General features: G+C 38.8%; 1 protein-coding gene across 1 annotated transcript in view; it reads left to right on the top strand.

Annotated features, from left to right (window-relative positions):
* Positions 1–12840, top strand: part of SLC9A2 (solute carrier family 9 member A2) — a 32501-nt gene extending 19661 nt beyond the window's left edge. Inside the window, exons 6-12 of the mRNA XM_027900422.1 lie at positions 2232–2321; positions 3584–3654; positions 5108–5269; positions 5852–5948; positions 6842–6973; positions 8825–8915; positions 10961–12840. Coding sequence (XP_027756223.1) covers positions 2232–2321; positions 3584–3654; positions 5108–5269; positions 5852–5948; positions 6842–6973; positions 8825–8915; positions 10961–11331 — 1014 coding nt within the window. The 3' untranslated portion in view covers positions 11332–12840. The remainder of the gene's footprint in view (positions 1–2231; positions 2322–3583; positions 3655–5107; positions 5270–5851; positions 5949–6841; positions 6974–8824; positions 8916–10960) is intronic.
* The last annotated feature ends 5200 nt before the right edge of the window (positions 12841–18040 follow it).

Raw genomic sequence — 18040 nt, 5'->3', positions numbered from 1 at the left:
GAGTCTGGGTGTTAGGAAGTGATGCTGCAAACCAGCTGGACATCCCTACAAAAGCACCAGGTGTGCAGAAGAATGCGAACTTGTCTTTGGTGAGCATCTGGTTATGGAGGCCTGGTCAAGAACAACCAAGAGACAGGGAAGAGACTGAAACCTGGAAAGTGTAGAGGCAGCCAAGTCTGTTAAATAAGCATGTCAGACTAGTAATTTTTAGACAGAGCAGTGAGAGAGATGTGAATGGCTATTAGTGAAATTTCATATCTGTGGGAAAAGAATATATTTTTTTTTTACCCTGCCTTTTACGTGGATAAAAGTGCTGTAGAAAGTAGCAAGTATACATGCTGATGCTTGGGAAAGAGGAAAAGGTAGAGGTCCATTAGTTGACTTAAGCTGTGAAAACTGATTTTGAAGGACAGAATAATTTAAAATATGGAGACAAATGGAATGTGTTATAAAATGCCACATGGTTTACCAAAGGAAAACCTGGTGTCATTGATGAGGCAATTTATTTTCTAGAGTAAGCTCATCTGACTGGATTATTGCAAATCATTGGTGAGGGGGGCACACAGGAGATTTTTAGTGTAACTACTTGTTAAACTGAGGTTTAGATTGACATTAGGATGATTGTAAAGTGAATGAGGAAGGAGCTGACGGTTTCTCCTATAAATGGAAATAGAAGTTTATGGTCCTTTGGGTCAGAAAGGACCTCTGGGGGTCTCTAGTCCAACACTGTGCCCAAAGCAAGGCCACCTTCAAAGCTAGATCGTGTTAATCAGAGCTATGTCAAGTTGAGTTCTGAATATCTCTGTGGATTGAGATACCCCAGCCTCTCTGGGCACCTGCTCAAGTTTTCAACCACCCTGGCCAGATAATAGACTGATGAGATGATAATAATGGAATTCCTTGAAGATGGTTCCTGAGGATGGTTTTCTTTAATGTTCTCGTTACTGACCATGGCACATAAGTGTAGGAGTTTTTGTTGCTGATTGTTTCTTGATGACAGACTTTGAAAAGTGTTCTCAGGGTGACAGTGAGATAAGAGTATCCTGTAGAAAGAACTGAGAGCCAATATGATAGAAACAGAATGAAATTGAACAGTAATAAAGTGTAAACATGTTCTTGCTAGGACTTTCTTACTAGGAATTTCTCTTATGAAATGGGAACCTTTGGAAAAAAATAAAGGGGGAAAAAGACACAAGTGTACTAGTTGGTGATAGGCTAGATTTTAAGTCAACACTACAGTGGGAACAGAAGAAAGGCAAATCTAATCTTAAGACATACTGAGACAGGTGTTTCCATCAGAGCATAGTGTCATGTTCTGGAGTGACCACACGACTGGTAAGTCTGTCATGTGAAAGGAGACCAGGATGCCTTGGCCTTGGCAAAATAAAGGAGAAGAGGGACTATAATTACTGTTTATATAAGGGAGTGAACACTGTTTAAACTGAAAAGACAAATGTTGGCACAAGAACAAAGTGGTACACAGTGACCATGATGCAATTAAGATGCAGCTTTCTAATTATCAGAACAATAAGGTTCAGGATGAGTGTTCCATTATGAGCAATGGGGCAAAGAAACCCAACTATTTTTAAGATAAAACTTGATTCATTTACAAAAAGAAATGTGACCTGGTTGTCTGGGATAGTAGGGACTGATCTCAACACCACAAGAGATTAATTCCTCTCCCTTGTGCCAGTGTGCCCATACAAGTAAACAAATTATGTCAATTCTTCCACAAATAATTATTCAAAACCATTATATCATTCTGTGATAGCCAAAACTTTTTGTTATTTCTCTGAGAACAGTGAGGCAAGGCATGTTTACAAAAAGCCTTGGTATCATGCTCTTAAATAGCAAATTTTAGTATTACTGTTGACATATCTTTGACTACCTGTTTTGGAAGTAGTCACTAAAAGAGAGGACTTTATATGTCCATTTTGAAATTATGGGGAATCTGTTTATTAATTCAGAATAGAAGTGCGAGTTTTTCTAACACATAGCAGAACTGAAAAAAAAAAGGTTTAAAAATCATGTGGTTGGGATAGATGATGTATTCCTGATAGGGTTTGTAAGGTGGACCCTCTAGGACTTCTTAGCTCTAGGGAGCCCCTTCCTTCCTTCTCTTGCATTAATGGAGTCTGTATTGACAAGGACTTCTTAGCTAAGTGCAACACCTGCTAACCAAAAGAGTGAATTCACTTTTATAGTTATTGTGTTCTTTTTTTTCTTCACAGGGAATAACAATTCGCCCACTGGTGGAGTTTCTTGATGTCAAAAGGTCAAATAAAAAGCAGCCTGCTGTCAGTGAAGAAATTTATAATAGGGTATGTTGCAGCTTAAGTATCATAGATGAGACCCTCGGATAGATGAAATTCCTAGTCACCTTCAGAAAGACAAGGATTCAGCATACAATATTATGGAGAGGCATGTGCCGTACCAGATTTCTTTTTGGTAGCTGTTATAAGAACAATAACCATAAAGCTTATACTTAACCTTTGGCATTTAGCAAAATTATTGTTGCATATTATTATTTTGGAATCTTCACTTTCTTAATAGTTCAGCTCTTGAAGTAAATTAATATTCTGTAGTTTTTTTCACACATGAGATACATGTTATTTTATAATTTAACTACATTGGAAACCCTTGGCAATTTAATTGTATTGCATTTGAGTTAATCTAATTAAACAAAGGCAAACTTCTCTTAAACACATGCTTAAACTTACTTAACTCTTACATCATCAGCCTTTTCATGGATTTGTGTTTGCTATGTGTGTGTCTCTAATTGTTGCAGAGTATTAGCCCTGCATGTACTTGAATGTATTTCTCCTTGCAGCATGCCTATAGCAAGTGGTTTGAAATTTCAAAAATGAGGAATAATAAGGGCCACATTTAGGAAAGAAGTTAATCTAGGCATCTAGAGAGGAAATGCCTACTGAGAGAACCCTACTATGGTTCTTGAATTAAGAGCAAACATGCTGCCTCTGGGATCAATTGAGATCTTAGCTGAACTGATTCAGTTTTTTAAAATTCATAGTAGACTGAGGAAGAATGTGTTTCTAATATTAAGATGCTTTCTAATAACAGTATGCTTTGAGGTGAGACTAGACCACAGTTCCCTAAAAAAGGAGCTCAGGACCTGATGCTGGCTCTCTCAGTTCTGTCCTGTGCATCCTGAGGTGCCGATGCTGATGTGGGAAGCTTCTTCCTACTCAGACTCTCTTCTCCACAAAATCATACCTGCTTCACTGTCAGGCCTGGGGAGGTCCCAGGCATAGCACAGAGTGGTTAGGGAATTTCAAATAAGTGAAAATATGGTAAAAAACTTTAGTTTTGTGCAGGAGCTGAGCAAGATTGACATTGAGGAAATTAGCAACTAGCTTCTGTCGTTTTGGGGCTGTGAGCTAAGGAAAGTCCAGGGGAACAAAACAGATTTTCTCTCTGAGCTTGGTTGAACTGCACTGGTAAAACTGGAGCATTGTCCTGAATTGTGACTAGATGTTTCTGTTTGAAAGTAAGTTGGAAACCAGTAACGTCTAAGGGCAAGCTGGCTGATAAGTTTATGTAATGAACCAATGTTTTCCTTTAGTTCTTTGACCATGTGAAGACTGGAATTGAAGATGTGTGTGGACACTGGGGTCACAACTTTTGGAGAGATAAGTAAGAGCGGCATTTAAAACTTTTTTGTTATACAGGAGGGGCTGAAATGGCTCAGCAGCAACAAACAAATGCTGTTGGGCATTGTATTTAATTTTCAGCATTTATTCTTGAAAACGGATGGTTGTTTTTAGAACATGTGGGTTTCAAAGGAAAAGCAGCAGAACAGTGTCTTTTTACTAAACCACAAGCAAGTAGAACAAAATCTCCAGCTGGGAAAAAAGGCAGCCCTCTGATCCCAGGGTAAAGTGTGGTAACTTCTGAGTGTGCATGTCCTCTCCTTGTTTCTGACTATTTCAGAGCATTTCCTGTATGTCTGCTGAGCCTTTCATCCCATCCAGCTCTCCTGCTGCAAATTGTATGGCTTAGCAGTGTTCAGTGAGAGGTTAGTTCCCTATTTGATGGTAACCATACAAAAGCTATTGGACTTCCTCTAGAAAGATCAAGGCAGTAGCAGGCATGAGGTGCATGAGAGATCCTGGTGTCAGGCAGCTCCACAGTTCTTGATGGTATTATTTAAGACTTAGTGTCACTGAAGAAGATTACCCCTGGCAATACCTGAATAATTCATACTTTAACTTTAGCTGCTGAATCATCATCATCATTGGTTTGGATCTAATTCCGTTTTCTCAGAAACACTCTTTTAGACACAAATTCTTTTGACCCAAAGCGTTGGCATCACTCACCCAACTTCTAGTCACTGCTCCAAGAAGAATTCAAGTGTTTTGTACAAAGAGGAATGTCACCAGGAGGAAGGGCTGAGGAGAGCTCTCTCCAAATGACTTGGGGGAAACTCAGACAGAGGTGTGACATGGTTACAACTTTTCTTTACTCAACCCGATTCTCCTTCAACCTGTGTGAGATCTTTCATTAAAAGATTACAGAGCAAAGGAGTGTCCCACCTCTTCACGACCTTCAAACCCAAATTCAAGAATAATTTCAGAGTGGTTGAGGGCAAAATATTTTCTGACAAACAAAATCCCCCCTTCTGTAACCAATATTTTTTCAGTAAGCAACCAAGAGGGTCACAGTTACTTTAAAGGAAGGGAGAACTTCCAAAGTTTTACAAGAACAGGCTAAAATTTCAAAGAAAAAGCAGTCGGTGCAAATTTAGACCTTTTATTTGTTATTATAGTAAATATTTAATGTTCTCTTTGTCTTGAGGAAAACAGAGAATTAAAAATAATATTTTCTAATAACACATAATACCTTAAAGTTAAAAATTGCTGCTATGGAGACTGTCCATTATCATATTAACAAAAACACGTTAAAACTATCTATCTGAAGTAAACATGAAATTGACCCTGTCTTATGTTACTCTGCGTGGGTTGTTAATATGAACAGACACATTCCCAGAGAATAAACTCCTTTAAAATTGCATTAAGTAAAGTATACTGGCTTTCCTTAACTATGCACAGTAAAATTAACTGGCTGGGCTGGTTTGCCTCATGTACAGGTTTAAGAAGTTTGACAATAAATACCTGCGAAGACTTCTAATCCGCGAGAACCAGCCTAAATCCAGCATTGTTTCTTTATACAAGAAGCTAGAAATAAAGCATGCCATCGAGATGGCAGAGAGTGGAATGATAAGCAAGGTCCCTTCATCGGGCTCTCTCAGGTAAGCAAGAGATACCATTGTGGCCAAGCATTTCCTCTGGGTCACATAATTTATTTCACAGCTCGGTCTGTAGGCAGTATAACCACTTTGACATAGGACACTTTGTGTCTGAATATCACCAGAGCAGTAAGAGGATGTGAAACAAGACCCTTTTCTTTGTAGCTCACTTGGTGAGCTGTGCTCTTCCGGAGTGTGCAGTTTTACTGGGACAGCTGCTCACTGGAACATTGATTTGCTGTTTAGAACAGAGCTGGTCTTGAACATGTGCCTGCCCATCTGCTGAGAATAGCTACAGGGGAAGCCTGAGGGGCATTTTGAAAAGTACCTAAATCAAACTTAAAATTTAATGTAATTTGTGTCACATTTTGGAGACTCAGTTTTGCTTCTTACCACTGACTCAAATGAAATCAAGATTTCATTTCTCCATGTTATGTTTTCACCTGTTCCTCGGTTGTTTTGAACTGTTGTTTCCAGCTCTAACAAAGGAAATAGTTAAAATGTAACTCCCAGTCATAAATATAAAACCAATCTTTTTCTCTCTCTCTCTTTCCTCTACTTTTTTTTTTTTTCATCCTGCAACAGTGAATATCATGAAGGAAAGATAAAGCCGCTTTCTCCCACTGAAATGGAAAACATGCGGGAAATTTTAACAAAGAATCTCTACCAAATACGACATCGAGTAAGGATGAAGTTTTTCGTTCTTAAATATCCCACTGATCTTTAAATATGCTGAATATATTCCTAACATATCTTTGGGCTAGTACATCTGCTCTACCACACAATAATAATTAATGCTCTTATTTACCTCTGTTGCCTTGAATCTGTGTGCTATCATATATACAGTAGCATATCCATACTCCTTAGTGTAAATAGTTTTCTTGATCTTATACTACTGATAAAGCTTAATGTTTTTGTCATATTACCTCCAATATACTTATAGTATTAAAATAGGCTCATAGGTGCAAATTCGACCCAACACTGTCTACTTATATCAATATTTTGGTCACTCCATGATATGGGATTAGATTTCCTATTTGCCTCCAGTTGTGAAGTCGTTTGTATTAAGAACAGAGGTGATGAGCTGGAAAAATAGTGAACTAAAAGCAAAAGGACATTTCACATTTACCCTCCTGTGGCTAAGTAGTTTGAATGCCTGAGCCCTTGGAAAACATTCAAAAATGGAGCAAGCTTCAGCTTGCTGGAGGTAAAAATGACTTCCCCTTAGGTGACTCATCACTTTCAAATATGCGTCCTTGACATACTGACCGAGCTACTACAGTGTGGGGGTGAACACTGTATTAAGCCAGCTTTTTCCATTTTGTCTTTCATTATAAATATCAGCAGGTTAAATAAAAAACAAAGCAGCAAACAAAACAAGTGATGGTGAAGCAGATGACTAAAAAAATGCTGGCATAATTACTCTTCTTGTTCCTAATCATCTGCAATATGATTTTGTTCACAAGGATTTATGATGCTTATTAAAACATTAAAAGCCTGTTTTGCCCTGTTCATATAGTTCAACACATTTGTCATCATGCTTTTCAGGCTGTGATCACTGCTTTTGTATTTCAGACAATGTCCTACAACCGACATAGCCTGGCTGCAGATGCAAACGAAAAGCAGGCCAAAGAAATTCTGATCCGTCGCCGGCACAGCCTTAGGGAGAGCCTGAGGAAAACAAACAGCCTGTCAAGAGAAAGACCGGTACTTGCATTTATTTTTTTTTTTTCAATATAGAAAGCAATTCTTTGTAGCTAATTGTCAGGCAGAAAAAAAGATCTTCTGACAGGCAGAAAAAAAAATCCTGAATTTGGAAGACAACTGTACATATAATGTCACCCTTCCACCTTGAGTTGCACACATGGGCCCCTTATTTGTGTTGAACACTTCAGCAAAGCTTCAGTCTTGTAGAATGTGATATGAAAATGGGATCTGATGACATAATTTTACCTTAGAGAAGTTGAACGGGCTCTGTACACAATGTACTTCCAAGGTCAGTATTCTCTATGAGTATTTTGAAGATGTGTGGATAGTTGAGATAAAAGATACTTTAAAATAGAAAAACTATTTACAGTGTGCCCCAAATTATGGGAAAGAGATCTTTTAATTGAGTCATTCAGAATGAACTTTTCACTCGAAAAATGGTGTAGTATTCATAAAATATAGTCAGGACTTCAGGTTTTGACACAGAATAGGGACACACCTTCTACCTACAAGAACTGCTGTGGCATGATAATATTTGGCTCTCTGAAGCAATCCTGCAATACCCCCACTGTAAACTTCTGGCCGTATTTGAATGGAGCACAGTGAATCAGCAGGGAAGCTGATCCTTCAAATCATATCAGGTATCAAGGAAATTAACCATCCTATAAATACATATTTTCATGTTACAGTAATACTTAGTATCTGTTGTCTTAATGCATACACTTGTCCATCAGCTGAGGCTGGAATAATGCCTCCAGAAGTGCTGTATCTCATTACGAGGGCTACTGTGGTGTTAATTGTGGCAATAAAACTGTTCCTGAATGATTTTTTCCCTCTCAACCACAATTACATATGTTGTCTTTGTCATACAAGTATATGATTTCTAGGTGGAATAATCAGGAGACTCAGTATAATTTTTGTGTCGGGGAAGAAACAGGGTGACTTAAAACTTTTTAAAATGCACAGGTTTTTATTTTAAAAATAATTATTTATACATAAATCCACCATAAAGGGAAGAAGAAAAAGAGAAAAGAGAGGAAAATAAGAAAAACCCAAAGAGGAAAAATATCTCACGGAAAATAAATTTCCTGTCCTTTGAATGTGCCACAATTCATGGTACAAACAGAGGAGAGAGAGAAGACTGTAAAGTTTTAAAAAAATCTTTGTAACAAATTTAGGAAAGGATGTCCTTGAGAAACTTTTGAATTTAAAAAAAAAGCAACTTGTCCTGGAAAGTACCTCTCATGTTCCAGGAAGTATGAGGTGTTCTCTGCTCCCAGGGTCTTTAAAACTTATTCTGAGGAAAACAAGAATTTTATGCTCTGAACTGGTAAATGATCACGCTAGTGCCTAACTTCTCCATCAACTTCACTGTGACTAGTCAACTGTATAAAGTCATTTATATGTATAAAGCACTTGCAGAATGAGAATACAGATTAGTTCTTGTGCCCAGACTTCAGTCTCAACCAAATTTTTGCAGCTGACTAATAAAAAGTTTCTAACATGGAGTTGCATGAATTGCCATGCTTGCAGTGTTTGCCTTCCTTAGGAAAACCTGTAGAGGCAAGGTTGAAGTTAGAGACCATACATTTATTAACTCTGATCTCAGAGGGCATATCACTAGGCTTTCATTTGATTAAGCTGTATGAGATTACTCAGTCTTTGCCTTAGTTAGCACAGCAATCAGCACTGAGTGTGTAGTAAAAGATCACATATTAGCTAATCCCAAACTACTTCCCAGCCCTTTAGCTACATAAACCTGTTCAAGCCTCAGATGTGTATCTTAACACACATTATGCATGTACACTGGTCTGCAGTAACTTAACATTTTTTGTATTTTTTCACACGCAGGCTGCTGCAAATACAAAAAGATTCCTTTCACTTCCTAAAAATACTAAACTCCCAGAGAAACTACGAGTGAGAAACAAAACATCTTCCAGAGGTAATGAAAAATTTTCTGCTGTCTCTTACTGTGCTGCAGTCATTTTGCATACATAGAAGGAAAGTTTTTCAAGGAATGATGTAGAGAAACCAGAATATTAGAGCATTAAAAGAAGTGGGTCCTAAAGCAGGAATTTGAGTGTGGAGAAATGCCCTGGACAGCAGCATTTTGTGGGGCTTTCTCACTTCCTATTCCATAGTGGCGTAGTCTTCGCAACATATCTCCTCCTGTGAGCAAGCTGCAGCCTGAAACACTTCTGCACCAGGAATACTGCTATGGCTCATTCTCCTTGTCTTTATTCCATAATGTCCAGATCTCTCTCTTGGATTGTGAGGCTATTTGGTTTCTATTCTCACTGGGGTCAGGGTGGAGGACACTGCTGTGAGAACCAAACCAGAGAGGAGAATGAGAACACCAGGTCTGGTTTATTGTTCTTGTGAAGAACTTCTCAAAATGCTCTGAGTTACAAACAAGTGCTTAATTCCTGCCCCCCGCCCCCTGCCCCTGTGTAAATTCACAAATGTTTTATATTGGAGTTCTTGAATTCTAACAAAAAAAAATTAAAAACAAAATCTGAAGGAAGACGTTAGGTGTGGAAACTTTGCCCAATTCTGTATATTACTTTTGATTATTACTGGTTGCATTAGCATGCTTATACCGTGCTCAGGAGCATTTCCTTTCATGACAATCTACTATCATGATCTCTTGCTGGGAAGATTAAATCTCTGCACAGTTACTAAAATGTCTCCACCCTAATTAGTTTTTCACTCTTCCCAGTTAATTTAGCAATAGAGCATGGTTTTGTCTTTTAATAATTACATCTTTGCTCCCCTGAATGTAGGATGCCGTTTGTTCTGTAGTTATGTCTGCAGAGGTCACCTACTGTCACCTAGAATTAGAGAGGAAATGTGCCTCCAGATTATTCAATTGTCAAAAAATATATTATTTGACATACTTAGGAGGGGAAAAGCCTGAAAACACAGTCTGATGAAGACCTTCCTTGATATATAATTATCTGGGTGAATGGACAATTACATGGCCATATATTTTGTTGACCCCTTCTTCACCTTTTTAAAAGAAATAACATGAAGGCTCCTAATGGAAGTTGTTATTATGACAGTTGCACAGTACAGTTCTTTATTTTGGTAAAAAAATAAAATATCATATCTGACTTAAGACTAAGAACAAATCTGAAGCATTCATAAATTACTGTTAAAATAATTATCAAATTACTCAAATGTGCAAGTTTTGATGAAGATGTTAATTCATTTTACAGAAGTCTGATGAAGAGATAATATGCACGTGTGTACATCCAGGCATTCTCCAGCTTGGTTTACCTGATAGTGATCTTCTATGAGCATTCCCTTAAACAATCATGCCATCTTTCCCTTGACCATTTTCTACCCTGCTGTGAGCGGGAGAAATAATCTGCTCCACTTGCAACCTGTAGGATTTGCCATGTGTATTTTCTTTCATGTCTGACGTTCAGGCATATTAGGGATAGGATATTTCCTCCCACCTATACACTGACCTTGAAAGATCCTTTGCTTGGTAGACTATTGATGCTCCTTTTCCAGTCACATTTCTAGAGCCCCTGTACATGTTAAGCTCTGGAAGTGCCTCTCAGTTTAGATTTCATGGGCTGTGAGAGTAAGAAATCTAATTTTTGTATCCTGCTTGGGTGTAAGCAAGGGATAGACCCCAAGTACCTCAGAAAAAGACAGGTTTTCCATGTCCAGAGCCAGAACTGGGGAAATGTCAATTTAAACAAGGAGGCACTTGGCAATCAAGGAGCAGCTGAGTGAGGCCTTTCTAAAAATCCCAGTTTTGAGGGGAGAGGTATTTGTAAGTCAAATCTGTCCTTTATACTGGTTATAGTTGAGTTAAGAGGCTTTTGTTACTAGGTCTAATCTAAAAGCACTGAATTTAGGAAAAACAGGAAAGCTTTCTTCTATGGCTATTAGTGCTCTGTATGCTGTTATTTGTATATTCCTGGAACAGTTATATTCTGCACTTAAAATTTTAATTTTGTTTTCAATTAACAGTGGGTGACAGCAGTGACTCTGAATTGGATGCCTCTACTACAGTGCTCAATCTAAGACCCAGAGCAGGGAAAATCTTGAGAGACCAGAGACTGAGACAGCAGAGGCCACTGCCTGAGTTTAGGGTGGAATGGAAGAATGAAGTTGATGGGAGCCAAGATGGACGAGGAGAGCAGCAGGAACCAAGCACCTTGCCTCAGCCATCCATTGGGTTCAGGCAGCCACTGCTCACAAGACCAAGATTTGGCACTTTGAGCAGGGAAGATTTGACTGCAGACCACGGGTCAGCAAGACCTATGCCACCACCACGGTTAGTTAGGCAGGCGTCGCAAGGGGAAAGGCAGAGAAACAAGCCTGAGAACCAGCCGTACTGATTGTAGCCAAAAGAGAACTATTGCTAATAAATCATGAACATAGTGAATTGGGATTCTACACTATCTGATCAGACTGCGGGATCCATTAAAATAACCAAACAAGCCTCAGTTTGGGTCTAACCACTTCCATTTGAGTAAAGTCAATGTCTTTAACCAAGTGAAAGGAATACTGGAGCAATTGCAAAGCTGAAGATTAAAAAGAATCATCTCTTTTATAAATAACTTATGGCAATGCTTTAATTTAATTACATTATTTCCACTATTAAGATAGTATGGAAATGTGCCTTATTGCATTGTATTTTATGGAACCAAGTCTTGGAAGTTCAATACCCAGTTATCCATTGAAAATTATTGTTCAAAGTCCAGTGATGAATGGATTCTTAAAAAAAAAAAAAAAAAGTGTATCATTTCATATTTTATTTATAATCAATAATACTTGTTTTAACCAGAGCTTTAACATGAGTAACACTGAAAATTGCACAATGCACCTATCATATAGACTTCTAAAGAAGAATAAATATATTCCTGAAGCCTAGTTTGTTCGAGGACCTGTGATGAAGAAAAAGAGGAAGAAGAGAAGGAACAAGCTGTAGGGGCAGAATTGCAAATACAGCTTATAAAAAGGACTTGCAACAGAGACAAGACCTGAATAGCTTGAATTTTTACTTTCTGAATTTTTGGCAATATGTTACCTTTGAAAGGTACTAAGGATCACCAAAGAAAAACTGAATTACCTTGGCTTTCACTAATGTCAGCAAGAGCTGAGAGCAACTAGCGGGACACCAGAAGGCCTAAAAAAAGAAAACTTCAAGTGGATAAATAATGTTCTTAATCAAAATTGCTTTTTGCACCTTAGTTTCTTGGTTGCAATGCAAATACAGCAGTAGAATAGTTGCAGAGCACTGCACATAGACAAAGCAAGCAGTCTCCTGTTTGAGTCAGGGACCACAGAGATTCAAGAAAGCTTGCTCACTCATGCTTGTGACCCTGGTCAACTTGTTTTACTTTTTGTTTCCTCATCTATAAAAGGGGAAAGATAATCTTTTCTTTGTCTGAGCTATGCACTCCAAGGAACAGAAATGTTCCGTCTAATTTGTTTTTACAGAAAAGTAGCTGAGAAGGGCCCTGGAATCAGATGAAGTCACTGTGCACCTTAATTAAGATGGACTTCTTGATCCTAGTGCCAATGGCTGCCATTTGAAGGCATATGGGAAGGGAGGGTACAATAAAATAATCTCAACTGTAGCTCTCAGGAATTTGCACTTTCTGTCCCACTTAATCTAAGTACTAAGCTTGCTTTAGCACAGATACACATTTCAGCACAATGCAGAAATCATTTTCATCCTACTTGTTACAGCATTGAAAACTTTCATTGAAGAATGTACACTGTGAAATCATAACTATTCTCTTTCATTAGCACATTTCTAAATCTGTGGGCAATAAGATTAATTTTTTTTATTATTTAAGCTTGTTTTGAAAGACCTATTAAAAATCAGTTTTCTTTTAAAATCACAGGGTAGATTTCTTTCATATGATTGTGGGTGGGGTTGATAAATGGGGATTTAAGACTTTCTTTCTTCTAACAGCTTTTCCAAAATATTTATTTCATGTATGTATTGGAAATGTCAAATCTTCCTAAGCTCATTCCTTGGCACAGGTCTTTTATTATTTTTTTTCTCTGTTCCAGCTGCACAGGTTTTTTATTATTTTTTTCTCTGTTCCAGCTATGGAAGTTTCTGCTGTGTGGCAAAATGCAAAGTCTAAGCTGCAGAGGGATGGCTTTGTGAATGCTATAATCTCAATCGAAAGCTCATGGCTATTATCAACAAATTATTTTTGTGGAAATCAATACTTACCTGTCCTTTCATGATCATCTCTTGTTTGGAAATAAAATTGGGTTCAAGCAAAGCCAGCAAGTTTTAAAAACAAATTTAAATTTGTTTTTCAACAGGAAAGTATGTTTCATCAGTAAAATCGTCAGTGAATGCTCTGTCACTGCATTAATTGGGATCATGTTTAAGTAAGAAAAAAGCCTTGAGTTTGGATTTCAGTTTTGAGACCACATCCTCCTTGCAGATCAGAATGCTTATATTAGGTGCTTTATATCAGGTCCATCTGAATAAATAAATGTGAAATGTTGCACACTGACATTTAGGTTACTCTCTGTGGAGTTTTCTCATCCATGTGCTGGTAATGACCAAGCATTTGGCTTCTGTCTGGGGAAAACTGTCTTTTATTTTTTACAAATGGTTGTTATTTTTTATGGCACAATTTTAAATAATGAATGCAGGTTTCAGGAACCTTACTGCTATGCTGGTTGCCCATTAGTGCAGTGCATGCTCAGATCTTGGTACTTAAAGTGGGTGTCCCATAGTGGAAGCACAACAGATTGAAGGTCATTTTTATGAAATACAGTTTTAAACTCTTGGTGCTTCAAAACATCATAGCATGTTGTTACCTTTCCAAATCACTTTGGAATCCACAGAATACAAGCATCAAGAGCATCAAGGCACATCTGCAGCATGATTACACTGTGAAGCAGAATTGCAAATCTCCTGGGACTCTGTGTCCTTACAAGTACGCTCTGCCTTCCTCACTCCTGCTCCTCCCACCCTTTTCAGGCTCTGTTCTGCTACTGCTGAATCAGCTCCTTGTCATCTCTGGGAACTGATTTCCTATGTGTTCTCTTTTTCAATAGCAATGACAGCAGCAGGTGACACAGTCAGTGTCTAAGGAAACCCGTCTCATTCAACTCTTGCTCTAGTTCAGGTCAGAGTTTACCTTTTTATATACTTTTTTTTCTTTTCCTGCAAGGTCAAAACAAGTTAGATAGCACTTTTTGAGTTTGCAGAGGAGACACTTTATCTTGTGTCAACGAGAGTTTGTCTGCTGGAGATGAAATGCCCAATAAATCTGTCCTCGAGCACCATCTGATGGGGAAAGTCATGTATTGACTGGGGACACGTTTCTCACTTTTTCAGGAAACCACATGTTCAGCAGTGATGGGGAAACATGCCAAAGCCACATACAAATGTTGCTTCCAGATGGACTACCCAGCACAATCTGTAGTACAAGTATTTTAGTGTGTTTTTGATGAAACAAGTCCAGTTTTATAGTTTTAGGGAAAATATATATGTTCCTCTCTGCATTAGGGTTTTCTGAGAATTTCTTTCCCCCTTCAGCTGCTGAGTGGCCTATAAATTGAAAGTAAATACATCAGAAAGTAGGTATAGCAAGGGCTAGAATAGATAGACATCCAGTTATGTTTTAAGTAGATATATGAAAGAGAAAACACTATTTTGCCATGAAGGACAAAATTTTAAGGGCTGTCCTACTTGGTACTGAAATATAATGCAAACTTCACTGAAACCAGTTCAACAAAAGAAAACTGTGCTGCCTAACAATTTAAAAACTTTAAAATATCCTTCTCCACTAATACCACACAGAAATCACATGGAAAAACAAAGTTTAAAAATTTGCCAAAATAATATGCCTGTTGTTATGAAGAGTATCCTGGGCTCTCTGGGAGCAAACACACTTCACCCTTCACCAACTTTTTGAAGAATTGCCAAGTCCACCAATTCCAGACATCAGCTGATGCTGCAAGAAATGCACCATTTCCAAAATTGTCCAAGTTCTGCCAACATCTCCCGGCCTATGAAAAAAAGATGAAAATTTGTGAAATTGGCTGGAGCAATACTTTTCGCACTAGCAGAGCTCTGATCCTATAAAAATATCCCTGTAAATATGCACAAAACATGGCATCTGCAATACACAGTCCCAGCCATGCCAACAACAGATCAGAGGCTCAGGCCAGAAAACATGGAGGAGGGGGTATCAAGTCCAAGAATGAGTAGGAGGAACCACTTTAGGACACAGTATAGGTAGAAATCATGACTACCTAATTCAGGTGCTGTTTAAATCCAGATTAGTAGAAGGACTACCAGTCCTTTTTTTTTAGCCTTTTTTTCAGCAGATATAACTTACACTTTCAAGATAAACCTGCAGCTGTGCTTGACACTGTCTGTTGTAACAATGGCCATGAAGACTCTCTTAAAACTTTAAAGTCAAAGAGTTTCATCTCCCTCCTGGCCTACCTATTAGATGGCCAGACCATCTAATAAACAAGGGGAGATTGGTTTAGCATTATTCCTTTCCCAAGATGGCAAACCCTGATATAGTTCCCACAGAGCACTTACATGTGGAAACCTTTTTATCCTGTGAGACTTGGCAGAATATGAGGGACATAAATTGCAGAAGGGAAAGCAGTAGTTAAAAGGCTTTGCTGGTGACCCTCAGCGGTTCATGTGCTCAGGTTTAAATTTGTCATTTGTTACAACAGCATCCTTATTGCCACAGGTTTTGTTTCAAGAAGTAATTTTTTTTTTTTGCCACAAAAAGGAAAAGTCATTTTAAATACTCCAGTTTACTGTATTTATTTTTCATCTATTACACATTTGGAAGGATGAAAGACTTTCCTATTGTGAAGCACATTTCAGAAAATAGTTCTTTGATGCTGCGATTTAAAATAATTAGAAATTTGGATTAATTTCTCTGAGTTAACACATAAGTTTCTCAAGACTTCCCTTTAAAACAAGCTCTACACTCTTTAATTTTTAAAAGCAGTCTGACCTTCACTCACAATAATTTAATTCTCAAAGCTCAGGCTCCAGTATACTCATTCATGATCAGCTCTTTGTGAATGAATCTTCAATATTACAGCAGTAACAGCACCGGCAAGTCTTGTGTTTTCAAATGCTAAATTGCCAAGCTATAAAGGATCATTTACTCCAGGGCATCCCACAACACCCATAACCAAATGGGGACTGGCAGCACCTCCACATACCACAGAGGTTCCCATCAGCAGGAATGTGATGGCACTACAAAGTAGTTGAAGTAACAAAGCAAGTCAGTTCATAAGCAACACTTGTCCTGTTTTGTTGCTGCCTTACCTGCTCAATAATCAACCTGTTTTCAGAAAATGAGGATGGTAGTAACCTTTGTGATGATGCTGTGTTGAGTAAATTTAGAGGAAAGAAAACCAGATAAGAAACTGAATTCTGCAGAATTGATGTACTGGGTTTGCATTGCAAGGTTCTAGTATCAGGATGGCTATAGAGGTGCTTCTCCGAGAAGCTGCCAAAAGCTTCCCCTGTGTCCAACAGAGCCAATGCCAGCCAGCTCCAAGATGGACTCGCTGATGGCCAAGGCCATCAATCAGTGATGATAGTAATGACTCTGGGATAACGCATTTAAGACAGAAAAAAAAAGAAAAAGTTATTGTGCAGAAGTAATTGTGGCCAGAGAAGAGAGGAGTGAGAATATGTGAAACCATTCTGCAGACCCCAAGGTCAGTGAAGGAGGAGAGGGAAGAGGGGCTGCAGGCACCAGAGCTGAGATTCCCCTGCAGCCCATGGTGAAGCAGCTGTCTCCCTGCAGCTCCACAAGGGAGCAGATATCAACCTGCAGCCGATGAAGGAGCCCTGTGCTAGAGCAGGTGGATGCCCAAAAGGCTGTGACCCTGTGAGAAACCTGCACTGGAGAGGGCTCCTGGCAGGGACTTATGGACCCAGAGAGAGTGGAGCCCATTCTTGAACAGGTACACTGATAGTACTTCTGACCCTGTGAGGGACCTGTTCTGGAGCAGCCTGTTCCTGAAGGAGCGCACCGTGTGGAAGGGACCCATGCTGAAGCAGTTCATGTACTGTAGTCTGTGGGAAGGACTCACGTTGGAAGAGCCTGTGGAGGACTGTCTCCCATGAGAGGGACCCCATGCTGGAGCAGGCAAAGGACTCCTCTCCCTAAGGAAGAAGCAGCAGCAGCAACATGGGATGAATTGACTGTAACCCCCTTGAATTGCAGCAGGGGAGGAGGTAGAGCCCAGAAAGAAGGGAGGGGTGTGTGGAAAATTAGGATTTATTTTACTTCCCATTATCCTGCTTTGATTGATTGGTAATAGATTTAATAATTTCCCCAAGTCAAGTCTGTTTTGCTCGTGACAGTAATCAGTTTGTGATCTTTCCCTGTCCTTATCTTAACTCACAAGCCTTTTGTTATATTTTCTCTCCTCTGCCCAGTTGAGGAGGACAGTGATACAGTGTCTATGGTGGCCTAATGTCCAGCCAGGGTCAACCCACCACAATTGGTATGTTCATAAAGGATCTCTTCAAAGGTACACAGCCTACACCAGCATGAAAAAAAAAAAAAAATCTTACATTTGCTTCATCATTTAAAAGCAACAAAATCAATACATATGCTGCCAGCTGTTTTACAGATATTATATTCCTATATACACAGTGTTTTCAACATGGCCTAATCAAAATTGTCAGAAAAGTCACTTTTACCAAAGTGAAAACTTTTAAAAGCAAAAAGCAAAAATCCACCAAACAACCAAAACCAAATCAAGCCCCTACCCTTCCTACATGCCCAAGGAAACCAAGCCAAAATAAAGTAACAGCAAGTAAGAGAAAAATCTTAATTTCCAGTGATTTGCTGGTAGAAACTCTCTTCCTTTAGCCCATATTCAGATCTGTTTTATTACAGTCTTCAGATAGGAAAACTGGATTCAAGAAACTTCTTCGTAATTCAGTACTTTGCCCTCTAGACTGTAGCCAAAAATAGCTGCAACTGCTCCTCCCTCAACTTGAAAAGGGGAGTCACATCTCATCTCTGGGAACATCACTGAATCATCATTCTCTGAACTCGCACA

This window comes from Empidonax traillii, unplaced genomic scaffold (genome assembly GCF_003031625.1).
Source record: "Empidonax traillii isolate 1590-97213 ecotype Southwest subspecies unplaced genomic scaffold, ASM303162v1 scaffold725:size316836, whole genome shotgun sequence".
Taxonomy (NCBI): domain Eukaryota; kingdom Metazoa; phylum Chordata; class Aves; order Passeriformes; family Tyrannidae; genus Empidonax; species Empidonax traillii.
Note: the sequence above shows the minus strand (reverse complement) of the source record. Positions and strands in the feature narration are given on the sequence as shown.